The sequence below is a fragment of the Gossypium arboreum genome, chromosome 1 (genome assembly GCF_025698485.1).
Source record: "Gossypium arboreum isolate Shixiya-1 chromosome 1, ASM2569848v2, whole genome shotgun sequence".
In the NCBI taxonomy this organism is placed as follows: Eukaryota; Viridiplantae; Streptophyta; class Magnoliopsida; order Malvales; family Malvaceae; genus Gossypium; species Gossypium arboreum.
Window position 1 is genome coordinate 20640391 of NC_069070.1, and position 18583 is coordinate 20658973.

The 18583-nt window shown below is 28.2% G+C and overlaps 2 protein-coding genes across 6 annotated transcripts; both read right to left on the reverse strand.

Moving 5' to 3' along the window:
- Positions 1 to 1667: 1667 nt before the first annotated feature.
- LOC108482186 (truncated transcription factor CAULIFLOWER A-like) lies at positions 1668 to 7987 on the reverse strand. 5 transcript variants are annotated; one of them, XM_017785304.2, is made up of 8 exons: positions 7539 to 7987; positions 3647 to 3725; positions 3414 to 3478; positions 3232 to 3331; positions 2832 to 2873; positions 2459 to 2500; positions 2254 to 2345; positions 1668 to 1933 (listed from the first exon to the last, which is right to left on the reverse strand). In XM_017785304.2, the coding sequence occupies exons 1-8, from the start codon at positions 7721 to 7723 to the stop codon at positions 1849 to 1851; spliced, it is 690 nt and encodes a 229-aa protein (XP_017640793.1). In that variant the 5' UTR covers positions 7724 to 7987; the 3' UTR covers positions 1668 to 1848. The 5 variants fall into 5 exon arrangements, with proteins under 5 accessions (XP_017640793.1, XP_017640792.1, XP_052883823.1 ...); XM_017785303.2 differs by having other exon boundaries at positions 2254 to 2351; positions 7539 to 7983; XM_053027863.1 differs by lacking the exon at positions 3232 to 3331 and having other exon boundaries at positions 3377 to 3478.
- Positions 7988 to 13935: 5948 nt separating this feature from the next.
- LOC108480812 (ADP,ATP carrier protein ER-ANT1) lies at positions 13936 to 16861 on the reverse strand. The gene is made up of 4 exons (XM_017783922.2): positions 16726 to 16861; positions 16220 to 16506; positions 14725 to 15075; positions 13936 to 14452 (listed from the first exon to the last, which is right to left on the reverse strand). Exons 2-4 carry the CDS (start codon positions 16484 to 16486, stop codon positions 14141 to 14143), a joined length of 930 nt encoding a protein of 309 aa, XP_017639411.1. The 5' UTR covers positions 16487 to 16506; positions 16726 to 16861; the 3' UTR covers positions 13936 to 14140.
- Between the last annotated feature and the right edge of the window lie 1722 nt (positions 16862 to 18583).

Genomic DNA, 18583 nt, shown 5'->3' on the forward strand with positions numbered 1-18583 from the left:
GGATATAGAAAAACAACTATTAGGTTGGATTGGGTTAAAAGTTTAGAAAGTACTTGTAATTGAATTGATACGGGGAAAGGCCTAAAAGCCCTTCATGTTATTGTTAGGGATAGAAAACCCTAGTATAATTAACTAGGGTTGCTGCCCCACCTAATCCTAGTTAAACTAGGAGTTCGTTTTTTTATTGAAATAGACTTATACAATTCAACAACGGTTTAAACTCTTCTTCCTATAAATAGATGGCACCGGTAGAGCTAAATATATAATTTTAAGATATTATTATTCTGCCTAAAAATAGTGAGACTTTATTCTCTAAGTATTAGTTCTATTGTCCGAAATAGCAATTCTACTAGTTTTTTAGAAAGAATTTTGTTTTCCCTCTAAAAGTAAAGTAAACTATTTTCGGTTCTATGATTGATTCGAATTGTTTGAGCCCACACTCGAAGTAGTTCGTGGTACGAGAATAGTGGAAAAGGTTGTTCGGTTGAAAGCCAAGAAAGACAAGGATTTGTCTAGTCGAAAACACATATGTGATTTCAGTAAAGGGTTTATTGCTATAAACATCACAAACTGACTCAATTTTCATTTTTTTTTCGCTGTGCAAGAAAACTGTTTTCAAACCAAATCTGTTTTTAACAGGAGAGTGTCTCTAAGGTAGGCGCGAGGCCAGCATAATCTTTTAGGGGGGACGAATGAAATTTTAATTTTTTATTGTCTATATCTTATAATTTTTAAAGGATTAAATCAAATTTTTATAATTTTAGGGGGGCAAAGTACAATTTTACATTTACTAGTTTAATTTTTTTTAATTTAAGAGCTTAAATAGTAATTTTACATTTTAGGGGGGTCGAGGCCCATGCTAGCCCACCTCTAGATTCGCCACTGCTCTAGGGAAAGAGGATAAAGCACTAAGTGGAGGCTAAGACTGGTATGGTGTCATTTGGTCAAGGATTGAGGGTTGGTTGCTCCATAACCGAAGCGGGTGGTTGAGTCTTTATTTGGTTTGAAGGAAGCTCTGTTGTAGTGTTTGTTGGGTTAGTAGGGTTATCAATTGAAGGAGTCATGGTTTGATTCACGCTCACTGCATCAATTGTAGGTACAAATGTTCAACAAGGGGAAGAGAGAGAAAGGAGATGATGATGGAGACAAGGGTTCGATTCACCTAAGTTAGGCAAAAAGCCAAAGTAAGGGAGTTAAGGGGAGAAGACTATAGTTGGGCAAAATGCTTAGGGTAACTTAAAGGGAAAAAGATCCTTTCTTATTCGTGCCCCAGGGTAAATAAGGGAAAGGTCCTCATGACCAGTAGTGTCCTATCACCGACAATACGAGTGGTGGCCCACTAATGTGGTCAACTAGGTGGCAAATCCGTTTTGTGTTTATTGTCATCAAGGGAAAGCCTGGTTTGACGTTCCCTTAGTTAATGTAATACGAGATTGTTAGGTCTTAATGGTCTCTTAATATTCTCTCTTAATGATAAGTGCGTACCCACTAATAACATGTGTCATAATAGAGGTCTCGGTAATAGCATGTAGCCCAGGATAATTAGACTTATGGAAAGTCTAAGGCACGCAAGTGGCTAGACACCGGAAGACCAATCGTGTAGTGAAAAGCGAAAAGCCGTCTAAAGGTACTTCTCAAGTGACTTCTTACATCACCAACTGTAGAAATTGGGTAAGAATATAACAATTATATATAATATTCATATATCACTTAATAATTACATCAACAGTTGTACTACTCTACACACATCAAAGTGTTGAGTATGTTTGTATCTATTCATCAAAATAAACATATAATACATATTAAAGACTTACTAAAAATAAAAAGAGTCTCCATTATTTGTTTAGGTTATTCAAGGTGGTGGCGAATCATCCATGGCAACAAGACGCCACTGTTGGTGGTTTCTTTATCTTCCTTCTCCCTTCCATTGGAGCTGTCGCAATGCATGCATGGCACCAATTTAGTTAATCACTTCAATATATGATATCATTATGAGAAATTTGAATTTTAAAATAATTTTAGTAGGGAAAAAATGACTAATTTTTAATTTAATGATTCTACTAAATGAACAAACCACAAATTTTTAATTCAACTAGCCCAATTGATCAGTTGCCGATTTTTAATTAAATTGATTCAACTAACAAATCTATTTTTTAATGGATTTATTGACTTATCAAACCGAATAAATCACCGATTCTCGGTAAACAGTCAGATTGATATCACCTCTGCCATCAATAGCATTGAGAGACAGACCTGATGTTAAGGGGCAGAAGCATGGAGGATGAATCTTGGCAATTGTTGTTCAGCTGCCAATGTGCCTGCTCCACATTAGTTTTCTCCTTCTCCTTCAGCTAAAGAACGGCATTTTAAGTACAACTTACACAATAAATAAGCTAAAAAAAATAAAAAATAAAAAACTCATCAGCTTCACAGAAATTACATTTGGTTAATTTTTTACCTTCTTTGCAAGTATGTTATTCTGTTCTTGCAGTTCTTTGTCCTGCATATGGAACAAATCAAGCTAGCTCAAGTTCATAATTCCATATATATGCTACTTGGATTTGGATATTTCTATAAGACATGGATTCGTATTAGACAGGAATATGAGATTTTTCATATATTTGTAGAGTTATTAGAGAATTATATCCTATATCATGTCTGATATATTTTTAATATAAGGTGTCGGATTCTTTAAAAAGAAATAATGAAAAAATCAGAGCACAATATATGTTAAAATAATACAATAAAAGCTGGTTTTGACATTTTTGATTTAGTAGAATATTTAAAATGAGCTCAGAAATTAGATATTTATAAGAGAAACCATGGCATACCTTTTTCTGAAGCTCAGAAATTGATTCAACCATAAGTTGATTCTGCGAGTTAAACATTATCAACAGCCAAGTTATGTCGCTGCAGAATTATAAACAAAATTATATGCATGCATACATAACTTCTCGTACAAAAGTAAGATTTGATATTCAAATTTTGAGTTTATTAAAAAATTTTAACTAGAGGGGCAAATTTAAAGGCAAGCAGGGACTTGACTCTTCAAAAATGAAAAATGGTCTATTTAAAAGATTTTTGAATTCACCCCTAATTGTTTATGTGGTTGAGACGCTATTTTTAATCAATACGATAAAATATTGGACCAATTTAAAATATAAATCATGAAAATCTTTTACACTAAGGAAAATAATGTTTTAATAAATATATTGCTGGAGTGATTTAAACCTTTTTGGATCTTATGCGTTTAAGGGCAGAATCAAGTTGTTGCTCCAAATTTTGAAGCTCTCTAAGACTCAAATTCTGGATATCTTCTCCTTCGTAATGCCTAGAAATATAATTAATTATTTTAGTAAAAGAGAAAGATGCATGCCTTGAATGTATTTGAAATTTGAAGCCATTGGGGGTACCTCAGGTTTCTTTGTAAAGTCTCCATTCTAGTTTTAAGTTTTGCATGTTCCCAGGTCCAGTTTCCCTGTAAAAGAACATATTGAAATCATCCCAAGTTAACAAGTAGAACAGATTTGGTGTCTTCAAATTTTTCATGGTTTGATCCATGAACATCCCCTTTCAAAATGAAACCAAAAAAAGCATGTTAAAAAAAAAAAGATTTGCAAATGAAGTTTAGGAGGGTTGAGTTTACATTTTGTTGAATTTCATCTGTAGCACATTGGATTTCTGTAAACGAGTATCTTTCATATCGTTCAAGGATTCTTTCCATGCTACACAAGAAATAAAAGATGGTCATCAAAAATTTAAAAATATAAAAAAAACCTTAAACGGGTTAAAAAAATACTTTTTCGAAAAAATATCAATTCATCGTCTTTTTTTTTAGAAAAGTTGTACTCAATTAAATCTTAAGACGTTCAAAATGCATCAATTCACCATTAATGTATTATGATGTTGATGTAACAATTTAAGTCAACAATAATAAAGCATTCAAAAATATATAAACTCATTAAAATTTCAAGTAATAAATAAATACTCAACTTTATTTCAATTTAGATATCCGGTTGAAGTTGATTTTCAATGTAATTTTTAAATTAAAAAGGAAGTTAAATTTTCTGAAAAATATACAAAATTTATTAAAATTTTGTGAAAGATTTTAAGATTATAAAAATAACGAGTTTTTGGACAATATTTCAAATAAAAGTTTTCTTGGAAAATATTTTTGATCTTTTTCGATGTAGGATGGTCAACGTAAAAAGTTTTTTAGTCAACGTAAAATTACCTCTTTATTCTCATAAAATGTCTTACCAAAATTTTTTCAATAAAACATTTTACAAACTAATAAGGCTATATTTATCAAAATGTCTTCGGACTTTTTCCAATTGACCTTAGCTACGTATTAACATAAAATATATAGCACTATCAATAATCAATCAATTCACATTCAATTATCAATTTATACAAATTTTACAATTTATTTAATTTAGCCCCTAAAATCGGGACTAACATAACTTTCAATTTAAAGCTTCAAATTGAATTATGATTTCACTGTTATACATTAGATACCTCCTATTTCTTCTTTTTACATTCAATTTTACATTTTATTTAGTTTAGTCCCTAATGTGCAAAACTATCAATTAAGGTTTACAATTTAATTCTTTCTCACATCTAAGCTTAAAATCTATCAACTTAACACCTAAAACTTCAAGAAATCAACAATGACAACATTTTTAAAACTTCAACAATTTTACAAATTAGTAAATGGGCTAGCTAAATCAAGCTCCTATGACCTCAAATAAATAAAATTTACAAGAAAATAACCAATCACTTGCTTGAATTTTGAAGCTAAAAGCTTGGAGCCTTAATAATAGCGTCTCCCTAATTGTCTTCATGTTGTACGATTTTACCATAAATCTAAGCCCCTTTATTCTACTAATTGAATAATAATGAATTAGCTTTTATTTAATCTTTATTCTATTATTTTTAAGCTAATTAATTATTTAAACAAATATTGTAATCATCATGTGGTGTACTACTAATTATGCAGTTAGATAATATTATTAATTTAATGTTATGTAATATTAATTTTTGTTTGGAAGTTAATGTATTATTATTCAATCTTTACTCTTTTTTTTGTTTTTTATAACACAATTAGGAATCATTTATTCGCTTTAGTTGTTTTCAATTTATGAATGTTAATATTCTAGTTTAATAATTGAGTAATATTATATGCAAAAAATATAAAATATAAAATATAAAATTATAGATATAAAATAAATTCAATTAAACAATGGCAAGATAAAAAATTTCAAATGTATGTTTGTTTAATTAAAATAACTTTTATAAAATATTTTCAAGAAATTCACCAAATAACATTAAATATTTGACATAGATTTATCCAAATACTAGAGAAAACTTTTCTAAAAAAGTAAGTCATTTTTCAAAAATAGTGTAACAAGCTAACCTTAATTTTTATTTATAATTTTTAAAACTAAGTTTTTTTACCCATAACGGGTTGATTGTGTGAACTAATTTTGAGGAAATTTTAAAATTTTAAGATTTCATAAATAGTATATTATTTATAAATTACTTTATAATATATTATTTGTATATTGTGAGGAGTAACCCAACTATTGTAAAAAAAAAAATATTGGTTTACGTTATTTTCATAGAAATATTTTTCAAAGAAATTTCGAGAATTGTAATAAGAAGAATGAAAAATTATACTTGTTTTTTTTATGTCTTTTAAATTAAACCAGAAATTAATAAAGATTATATATATTATTAGTAATTAGGTTATTTGAGTAAATGTTGACCAAAAGTTTATAATTCTTGGAAATAAATTTTGTGCTTATTTTATAAAAGAAATTCTTATAAAATTTTCATATTTGCATTTTTAACAAAGTTGGACTTTCCTTTGCCTTTTCTTTAAATTAAATAATATGGAATATTATGAATAATAATTTGTAAGTAAACCTTCAAATAAATTATTTTTGATGTTTCTGACAATTGTGAATAACCTAACTACTCAAGAACGGATTATTTCCTTATTTATGTCAATACACAATATATGATAAATGATTTATAATTCTAATACCAAAGAAGATTAACATTATTGTGATTGAATTTTTTTTAGCTAATTTTAAGTATTTTTAATTTTTGCTAAGTTATATTGTGTGGATTGTTGTTGCGTTTGATTTTGTAAATGTATGGGTTGGTACGTTGCTTTTTATGTTATTTTGCATTCTTTTTAATTTTATTAATCGAGTTTTAACTTAATTAGCATTGTTATTATTACAGTAATAGATTTGAATGTATTTAAACATATTTTTCTTTCAATTTCAATATTAAAAGAACTATATAAGGGAAAAATAAACACAGTATCGAAAATAATAATAATAACTAGCATTATTCCATCTTTTATATTATCCGGAGATCATCATTATCACCCTTGTTTAAACAATGATATTATCCTTAATTCACATGATTTTATCATTATTATTATTAATGACATTTAAAAATAAAGAGTCGTTTATGTAATCATGTGTTTGGGTCACATGAAGAAAACAAAAGCGTTAATCGTGACGTTGAAATCCAATTTTATGTATAGATTTTTTTAAAATTATTTATTATTTATATCTACCAATAGTAATTATTTGTTAATGATATTTTTTTATTTTTAAAAAACATGTTTATTTATAATAGAATTTATAATTATGTTTATAATAGAATCAAATGTTTTATAATTATTTTCACTTTATTTTTATAATATAATTTATAATTATTTAATATTTTTATTTTTATAATTTTAAAATTATGTCCAAAAGAATATAGATAAAATGGATGTCTAAATTCAGACGAACTTAGACGTTCATTTGTCCAAATTCATTTTAGACTTGGAATTTTTAATAATTTAAGATGAAAACTGTTAGTCCAATATAATTTTAATATGAAAAGCTGAGTTTGAATTAATTGATTTTTCAAAAGATGAGAGACATTTTTAGCAGTTGAGCAAAAAATAAAAATAAGAAAAGATTGAAGTCTAGAATTTGGTTCATCCCTGATGAGACAAAGCTGAAAATATTGTGATAGGCGGTCAGATTGAAAATATGATGATGTTAAAATTAATAATTGAAGTGAGAGGTAAATTCAAAATTAATAGAGTGTGTGTTTGGATTGCAAAGGTGAATATTTGTGGTAATTAAGATAATGATGATAGTATTTTGAGTAAAAAAAAACATTAAAGAAATGAAATAAAGTATTTTCACTCTCAATTACTAGATTGGACCCTCACCTCTCCTCCACTGAAATTGAAGTGATTCACTGCATTTAAAATTTCCCTTACCCTCCAAACTTATATCTACGACTATACCAGCCACTACTTGACTGCAAATAACATTCACCTTTTTTCCCCTTTACTTCTTACAAACTCTTGAGATTGAACCCTAACAAAGAGCCTTTCACTGTGTGTCTTCTTCTTTTCTGCATTATTATTCTCTTCTTTTATGTTTTAAACACCATATTCATTCATCCAACTTGAGCATAAAAATAACAAGAAGAAATTAAAAATGAAAAAGGAATCGTACCAAGACTCAGTCGCGTATTCAAAGAGTTTGCCTTTAGAAGAGAAGACCATCAAAGCGACTTGAGCATCACAAAGCACAGAGATTTCATGGGCTTTCTTCAACAAACCCGACCTTCGTTTCGAAAACGTCACTTGCCTGTTGATCTTATTCTCTATTCTCTTCAGTTGAACCCTACCCCTTCCCATTTCTTTCTCTTTATACGACTGACAGCGGAAGGAGAGTTATAAGGGTATGTTCGGGCAGGTTGCGAAAGAAATGGTGTAAATCTGCGTGTGTATATATAGGTACAGTGTAGAGTGGTATTTGAGGTGGTATTCAGAAACAAGAATGGTTTGATCAAAAGAGTTGTCGAATTCCCATTGGCTTAAATGCTCTGCAACAGCCTTAGTTGTCTGCTTTTTATACCCCGCATGGTCACTTTTCTTTTTCTACATTTTGTCTCTGATTTCCTACTATTTTTAGTTCTCCCCCAATGTTAAGTACAATTCCAATTTTATGTCTACCGTAAATTCCGCAACAATTTAACCAAGTAAATAAAACATTCCTACATTACATTAAAAATCACTTACCTCCAAAAATTTAAGATTAATTATATGATGCAACAAAGTTTGAAGGTTTAAAAAATATTGGGATAAAATAATGTTTAATTTTTGGACTTAACTTTATCATAATTTTTTCAATTTAGTCCTGGAATGTATCATATATTCACTTCATTTTTTAAAAATAATTTTATACTTAAAAATTTAAATTAAAAAATTAAAATGATAACGTAACATAATTTTAAAGTACTATATATGTTAAGGAAATCAAAACTACAATTTTCGACATTAATGTTCAACCACCAAAATGGAAAATTTTACTTTATCCGCAAAATATTAATTTGTTTAAAATTATATGAAATTAAAAGTAGGGTTAATATATACAAAAGTATCTAAACTTGTCAATTTTTATCTATTTGGTATTTTTTTTCTTAACTAGTATTTAAACTTAAAATTCATAAGTCAACTTGGTACTTGACTAACACTATTAAAATACACTAACATAGCATTGACATGACATTAATTACCAATAGAATAGTGATAGATGAGAGGCTTACATTTTGACGCATGGCAAAAGTTATAATTTTTTATGAAGTATTTTTTTTGTCACGTGTCATTATGTTATTAATTGTTAACACCATATTAATATATTTTAACCATGTTAGTCTAATATATATATATAAAAATACTATGTTAACTTGTGTTTCCTACGTTTAAATACCAATTAGGAAAAATTAATACCAAATAAATATAAATTGTGAAATTAAATTAAAATTTATTTTTCTTCTTATCGCTTTAATATATAACATTGATTCTTATAATCACTTACAAGTTTACCAAGATTAAATCAACATGATCTTAATTGCTCTCTTATGTAATAATAATAATAATAATAATAATAATAATAATAATAATAATAATAATAATAATAATAATAATAATAATAATAATAATAATAACCAATTGTAGTTGTAAGACCATATAAAAGTCCAATTAAGTAATTGTAGTTTTGAATCTTTATTTAATTGATATTATTGTTATAATATAAAAGATACTGATTCCAACTTAAAATCTTTTACTTTAAAATTTGATGGTTATACATAATTTAGACATAGTACAAAAAATATAGTTAGTTAATTAATTAACTGTTTTATTTGAAAAACAATGAATAAAAATATTAAGATCAAAAGTTAAAAATAAATAATAAATAAAATCTTTTAAGTTTTGACACAATGTCTACTTTTACTCATAATCCTTCAAATCTTTAAATTAGAATAAAATCTGTACTTAAAACACATTCAAACACATTTTTCTAATTGCTGTAATAATAACATATCAACTGAATTAAAATTTAATCAACTTAAAATGTGATGACTTAATCAAATATCAATCATTATAAAAATAAATCTAAGTTGTAAATTATGATATTAATATTTTTAATATAATTATGAGCGTCTTCATCAAGATATTTATATGTTTAATTATTATGTCTTTTTATTATTTTTAGTTTAAATTCACTTTTTAAAGAAAAAAAAGCCTACCATGTTTTATTAACTACCAACATTTCCCACCATCAATAACTTCTTTTCCATATATTATTAAGTTCTTTAAATTTTCACCAATTACATTCCATATTTGGAGTAAAAATAAATTAAATGTGATGTATGGTTTTAATAGTAAATAAAAATTAAATATTATAATTATATTTTTGAAGATAAGGACGAAGGATTTCTAAGGTTTAATTCTTAAATTGAAAATTTAAAATCACTGCAAGCTTTTTTTTTTTCTATCACACCAATAACTTTAATTCACATCTCATAATTAGTTAAAATATATTAGATTATAGCACATGAATAAAATTTTTACCTAACAAATTTATATAAAATTGTAAAAATTAAATATTATTTTGATTGAGATGGTAAAATCAAGGTAGTGAAAATTATAATATTTTGAGTTTAAATTTTATAATTCTTGTATGTATTTTGTTGGTTTATAAAATAATAGGTTTTGATAATCTCACAATTGAGCTGAGACTCAATGATAAGTGATACTAGGTGTATAATAAAATCAAACCAAATTTAAATACTTGATAAACTTGAGTTTAGCTCGATTAATTAAACTCGTACATATAAATTTGAGCTCAACTTAATAATTAAACTTAAATTTAATAATATATATTAAGGGTCACAACGTAATTTCACAAAAATAATAACATAAAATTCATTTTTTATTAAATCAATTTTATTGACTTTTCTTTTGAGGTGGAACTCTTAAATTCAATCATAATTTGATTGGTTGTTTAAATACTAAGGAAAAATATCTTAGATTTTTGTTTTCTTGCAATAAATCAATGTAATCAAAATATGAATAAATTTGACTACACAAAATAAAAATATCTAATTGATTAATGAGTTTTCCATAGCGGGTGATCCGATTAAGTTTAAAGGTTTGCCTGAAAAATGAGTATTTAGACAAATATATGTGTTTAGACAAAAAATTAGATTCGTTTTTTAAACAGGTCAAGTCTCGAGTAAGCTTTCTTTTTTTTGCTTGGCCCCGACCCGACCCAAATACATGTCTAGAACCTTTATTTTATTGTTAATTTTGCTACTATTTTAGTTGCAACTATATTAGTATAAAGACTTTTTAATGTATTTTGAATTTCTTGAGAAACATTTGTTTTAATATTTTTAGTGATTTTGATATATTATTTTTAAAATTTTTTATATAATAAAATATTTTTAAAAAATTAATACAGTCTGGGCCCAAGCCTATCAACTGGGCCTAAAATATTCGGCCAGAACCCTGCTTGATCCATGGACAACTCTATTGATTATTATTTAAATTCCTAATTGAATTGGTTCAATTAAAAAATTATGAAAATGTCCTCCTCTAATCAAAATAAATAATATTATTCAAAATATTTTTATTTTTCACTTTAAAAACCAATAAAAATATGCATGTAGTGGGATTTGAACCCATACCAATTATATATGTAAAATTTTAATTTACTACTCAATGAAGTTTTATTGTAATATTTTTATATATTTTAATTTTATTATGTACGCTTTATTATCTCCATCAATTTTATATATTAATAATGTATTTGATTAAGTTTGTATCATACATTAACTCGATACCGACTTAAGATTGATGACAACATCATGAGAAACAACTTAATTTAATGTTGTTCATTTTAATAACATATATATTTCATTTATTATTATTAATTAGTTTCGTACCATACCATTCATTATTTATTGTATGCTATTTTTAAACATACATTTGTATTTTAAATTTGTAGTTTCTAAACACATACGTTTACAATAAGATTTTTATTATTAATAATGTATTCATTGGCTTGGTGGCACAAATTAACTTGACAATCGATTCAAAATTGATGACAATACAATGATAAATAATTTAATCTAATTTTTTTAATTTTAATATTGTACATATTTCATGGGTTTTATAATTAATTTTAAGTCATACATTTGATTATTTATTGTATGTTACTTTTAAACACATATTCATATTGTAATTTTCACATGTATACACGTAAAATAAGGTTTTAGTACATATTTATTGAAGTTATTTTTATTTATTTATTAAAAATCATATGCAAATACCAAAAGTGAATGTACAAATTTGAACTTTTGTTGAATGCATGCTTAAGATATAAATATTTAAGAAAAAAAGGAAAATTTGAATAACATAAATACTAAAATAATAAAAAGTTTCTCAACTTTATCCCTTTATTTAGATAGATTGATTTACTATACCTTTTACTCATGATTGATTTATACCAAAAAATTAACACCTATCTTATAACTTATCTAAATAAACTCCTTTTTTAAAAAAAGACTAGTAATTATTTTCAAAATTTAGTTAGATTAAAAATTAATTGGAGTATCATCTAAAGCAAAGGATTGAATGGATTGATCTGCTAACCAATTAAATTAATATTGAACTGGTTAAATCAATTTCTCAATTTTTAATATTTTTATTTTATAACTTTTTAATAATTTAACCTGAAAAACAGTAACATAAATAAACTTTTCAGAGTTTACTTTATTTAGATGTAGCAAAATAGAAAAACTAATTACACAAGGCAAAAACTTTTAGGAGTTTCTTTTTTTATAAATAATTTATACATTATCCTTTTGGTGACGTTGAAGGACTTTTGGTAAGGTGAGGATAAACTTAAGCGGATTCTACGTTTGTGGATGATAATGTAGTGATATGTTGAGTAGCGAACGTGGGTATTTTATTACTCAACCACTAATACGTCGTCGTGTCACCGTCCACGTTCTTAGACTTTTTTTTTCCTTTTTTCTTTTTGTTCCTTAAGTCGCTATTTGTTTCCCATAATTCATTATATCTAAACACTAATTTTATTATGAATCTAATATATAAAATTCAGTTATATTTTATGAATATATTTTAATCTTTTTCATTAATAAATTAATAAAAATTTAATCATAAATAAATATAGATATGAAACATCATACATGATTAGTAATTAATTTTAATATTATAACTAAAATATCAAATTGATTTTTATATAAATTTTAATAAATATATACATATTTCTAAATCAAACTATTTTTAAATATAAATACTTATTAAAATTTATTTATACTATTATTTTAAAATTTGATAGAATTCATCAATTAATTATAAAATTCTTGAAAAAATATTATCTTTACAAAATTTAAACTTAAAACATCGATTTTATTATTTTAAGTAAACCAACAATGTAGTATAATAAATACTTGATAGTTATTTTTTACTTTTGGCAACATGATATTTTTATTCTTGGTAACGTCCAATCATAAATCCTTTCAATTCACATTCCAAATGCTGCTTGAAAAGTTTATTGGAATATTCTAGAACATAACTAAGGGGTTGTAAATCATTTAAAGACCTAGGAGGATAAGTTTGGATTACTTAATAAATATTAAAAGTATTTTTAACTAGGTTAAAATATATCAAAATATACTATATTTTTAAAATTTTAAAATTTAACATCTATATTTTTATTTTCATGAATTCGATCTTTTTATTTTTAAATTTTAAAATTTAAGTTTAATTGTTAACATTATTAAAGACATTGTTATTTAACAAAAAATTTAACAATATTAGTTATAGGACTTAAATTTTAAACTCTGTAAAACAGATAACTAAGTTCCTAAAATAAAAAAATATAGAAACTAAATTTTAAATTTTCAAAGAGTAAAGAGATTATTTTAACCTTGAGAAATTTACTCATTCGAGAAAAATTTTTAAAATATTTTTCATCAAGCAACCCTCAAACCCCCCCCCCCCCCAAATAAATATTGTCCCTATATTGGGAATTTATCTCCCACCTCCCTCAAGAATTCTAAAAGATGATGGAAAGAGTATCCCACAATATGATACCACTTGAACTATATTTAGCACACCAAGAGTATAGCACATTGTCCATTAAAAAAAATTTAGCTAACACATTTCCATAAATATAATTAATTAATTTTTAAAAAATAATATTTTCTCAAAATCTAAAATTTAATTTATAGTGTGGACGAAACCAATAAAATACTTGTCAAAACTAAATCATTGACCACAGTTTGTGAAAACTTTGTTAAAATATCTTTCTTTTTTAATTTAAAAACAACAACAAATTTGTTGAAAAGAAGAGATAACAAAGAATTTGAATTGATGAGTGGACTATACTGAAGATCACTAAATTGAAGATTGTTTGCTTTACAACCACAAGCCCAAAGCAACCAATACAATATATGCCACGACTTAGATGTCAAATAAATTCAAAAAAACTAAAAAAAGAAAAAAAAGGAAATTCCACATTACATGGGAAATGTCAATAACATAGGTTTATTGCTAAAACTTTGTTATCTGCAATTACATCACAAATTAATCATTGAAAGTTAATTAACTGTACAAATGTATACATAAAAACACACATGGGGCCCTTTCTATCCCACTTCTTCCCCATGCTCCTTTTCTTCTTTCATCTCAGTATGAAAAGCTACACTTGTATGTACATTTGAGACAATGGCATTTTCACTTTAGTGCACCTTGATATGACTCGAACATATAACCTTGTCGATGAGCCACTCGATGCAGCTGATCATAGCCTGCGAGTACCCCGGCTCCTGCTACACCAAGAAGCATATTAGCAGTAACTCCTCGGAATAGTGCTGAAAACCCCTCGAGATGAACAATCTCACGAAAAGCATGGATAGCACTGCGATACTTCTTCGATTGTCCAGAGGTTAACATCATTCGGCGTCGAACCGTGTCGAAGGGATAGGCACAGACCCCGGAAACTGTGGTGATACTCCAACCCAGGAAGAAGCTAGCAAAGAAATTCCCCTGCAACGAACAAAAAAGATATGATACAAAGTAATTTTATGTAGTCAGCAATTAGGAGTATTTATTATATGATCATGACTGGTTAAATTGCAAACAGCAACAACTAATAACTATATCCTATGCCCCGAGGCACCAAGATGCATATTAAGAAGATTTGAGATCATAGTTCATAATTGTGCATCCAATCATCTAACATAAACAGTTACCATCTACAAAGCTAAATAGGAGCAGTTGTGAGAATACAGTTCTACAAGAGAGGATTGGATGCTCACCTCAAGAGGCCCCACTAAAAGTATAGGCTTCATCGTGTCATAGATCCCAAAGTACAAGCCACGGTACAAAGTAATCCCCATGATTGAAGCCCCAAATCCTCGATATAGGCCCACAACGCCATCAGTTGATAAAGTTTCACGGTATACATCTAGTAGCCCTTTGAACTGGCGTTGACTATCAGTACCAAGTCTAGTACGCGCATAATCCAAATGATACAAAAACAAGGATGTGGTTGCTCCAGCAGCACTCCCTGAAGCCATATTTCCAGCAAACCACATCACATAACCATCCTTCTCTTTCGAGCGCCCAAAAATGCTTTTGAAGTAACCTTTAAATGCAAAGTTGAAAGCCTATGGATAATCGAACATCTGTTAAGTAACAAAATTAGGCAGGACAAATACTTGCAAAGGTAAAATGTAAAAATAAGTAAATAAAGATGTTTCATGCTAGCAGCAAAAGATTTCAAAACATCCCAGTACAGATATATAAAATCTGGGACAAAAGCTTAACTTGTTCCATAAACAGTAAACCCAAAGCTACCATATAGCTAAGGATTGGTAAGGAAGATAAAAAGGAGCCATGTTCAAATTACCCAAGTTTGATTTACTATTTCTTAGGTTGAGGAAACTAAAACTTCTCTACTAAAAAGTTAACCCGTTTTCTTTCTTCCATTTAGTTCCTGTTTATGTCTCAAACTAATATGAAAATGAAGATAAAGTCTCTCTGTAATAACTGAAGGAGAAGTTCTTCTGTCAGCAACCTTCATACCTTAGCAGGTAAAGAGATTTTCCTTTAACCTCAGTTTGTCTCAAAATGCCAAAGACAAGAAAATCGAGTAGTTGGTGTAGGTACATCAGGAAGATCTTAATCGATAAAATTCATCAGTTGTGATGTCTAATCACTAATACTAACCAGGTACATACCAACTACAACATGCCAACATTAAGTTTTTTGTCCTTAGAACTTCATGGAACATGCATTACAGGGATAGATCCCAAAGGCAATTCATCTATGAATAGCATATAGTACCTTTCCCACAAACAAACGATTGCCATAGTCATAGAAGATTAAAGCATAGGAAAACCTAAAACTCATGACATAACACCACTCAATTAGTGGAACTTTTAAATAGAACAGCATAATGATTATCCATACATTGATGATTCTATATTGGCATCTTTCAGTAGTTGTACAGATTAATCTGAAGCAGCAAGCACAAATCAACCAAAGCTCATAAAGTAGTTTTTAACACTGATTCTTGCAATTGTTCATAAACGACTCCATCAATTAAAAAAGAAATACCATGTCATTTAAATACCCTAATCTGTCAAATTCAGGCATTACCTAGTTCTTCAACAATATTATTCAAGTACATGATCAAAATTAAGGACAAATAAAATGGAAGCATAAAATCCAGCAATGAGAAACAGAACAATTTCTTTATAAGTTTCCTAGTGTGAACAATAGGCAAAATAGAAAATCATAAGTTTCAACCTGAGTGGGAAAATATCTGATGACATTGGCTTGGTTACCCCTCCAGAAAGAGAAAAGACCTTCATCCTTCAAAACCCTTTTAAAGCAATCACCAACACCATTATAAGGTTTCTGAAGGCTTCCCCTTTTTATCATCTCCCCTTGATTTTGCAACAATAGCTTCACTCTTTCAATGGGGGCTGCTGCGCTCTTTGACATTATAGCAGCCATTCCAGCCATCACAAAATCCATTGAGAATTTCTCAGATTTATTCTTACCCATTTCCATCTTTTCTCTTGGCTATCTTTCTACAAATGCCAATACAATAAACCCAGAAAGAAAACCCATAAATTTCCATTGAACAAATCAACTAACCAGGAAAAAAGGGAAATACCGAGATTAATTAACCATAAAAAAAAAGAAGAGTAAAACAGAGTAATATGAATGGGAGTATGGAAATTCAAAAGAATGGAATTAATAGAGAAAAGGAAAACGTGAGGAAAGAGAGGGATTGAAAGGGGAATTACCAGAGCGAGGGGAGGAAGGGAAGGAAGCTGAGAAACGAAGACACAGATTCCTTTAGGATTCCTTTGGAGTTCACAGAATTTGAGAGGCTGGCACCGGTTGTTGTAATCTATTAAATTAATGGAAATAAAATGGGAAATCGCGATGGCTTACGTAACATTTATTACAATTTGCAAATAAGTCCTTAGGCTAGTATGCTTAGGGTTAGGTTTTTTTGGGGCTTGAGACCTGATGTTCGGACCACATGGTTCCAGCTAAGTTTGAAATCGAATCAAGTTGAACCCGTTTTGGTAGCAAATTCATTGAGAGAAATTTTTATTTAAATTTATAAGACTTAAACTTACTTTAAAGGTTTTAGAGTTCTTTATCATTGAACCCTGTTTATTAATAGCTGTGAGTTGCAAATTGGTTATTGAAGTTATTTTTTGTTACTTTGTTAACTATAGCATTAGGTTGTTGAAGGTTATTATTCGTTGCTTCAATGTTGTAACTCGTTGTTTCTTTGGACAGTTGAGCATTGGTTTTTAAATGAAAAGAAAACTCCCTCTCTCTCTAGGCTTTCTAACTAAAGCCTTCATTGTTGTTTCTTCTTCTCCAAACCCAATTCTTTTTCTTTCTTATTTTCATTGAATAGTTTTGTTGGTAAATTCTTAAGGTAACTTCAATTCAACATATATCGAATCGTGGTTCTTACCTATAGATAAAAAAGGCAGTGGTTCTTAAGAAATTGCTACGTTGCCTTCAATCTCACATCCAATTGATACTTTAGATGCAGTATTAGATTCACGTACTACCATAAAGTTTCATCATCCTTTCACATATAAAAGGGTGAATATTAGGCTTAAGTAATTTCTTGATGGCTTTATGATGATTCCAACAAACAATGTTCAATAGTGAAAGAAGTCAGGTCCAAAATGAAGTACATGCTATGTATGTTCAATAAGATTGTGCTCTTGTCTCTTGGTTGCTTTCACAATAAGTCTACATATGTAACACCCTTCACTCGATCCAGTTGCCAGACTCGAGCTACAAAATGTTATAACACAAAAAATTACAAATACAAATGTTTAAGAATAAACTCAAACCAAAATTAAGTCATAGTAATCATTTGGTACAATTTAAAACCTCTTTCGAGTCTTATACGAGCTTACGAAAGCTCTAAAGTTGACCCGGGATCAAACAAGGACCAATTAGAAACTTTTTCAAAAAAGAAAGGCAATTATGTAAAAAAGGGGCTTAAAACCATGCAACTCTTTGAAGTCATGTGGTGAAAACGTCCAAATTTTAATTTCAAAAGTCACAAGGCCGTGTAACAAACTGAGACCGTATGGATAAATTTTACCATTTCTATAGTACTCATACGGCTGTTTGGTTGGCCCGTGTGACAATCAAGAATCGTGTGGTTCCAAAAACACTTTCCTACCAGTGATCACATGGCCGTGCCATGAGCTCGTGTAGAACAAAAATAAGTCATTTGGTGCTTGTTTCAAAACCAACTATTAAACGTGACCTCTAAATTTCATTTTAGCAAACATAAACTTACTCAAAACATGCAAATTCCATGCCAAAACATAACTAATAATCACCTAATAAATTCACAAAACCAATATGTCACATTTGACACCAATTCACAACAAATGCACGTAAATCTTTCCAAACCATTTCATATCACAAGATAGTTCATATGTGCATGACCTATTATGATTAACCATCCACATTTGCACAACAAAATACTAAGCCTATGAGCATGGCAATTCATCACATCCATAGTTTACCATAAGTGTTCAAAAATCAACAATGCCACAAAACAACTTTCCATTACAACTATTAGACACTCCCATTTACATGCCATGTATAACT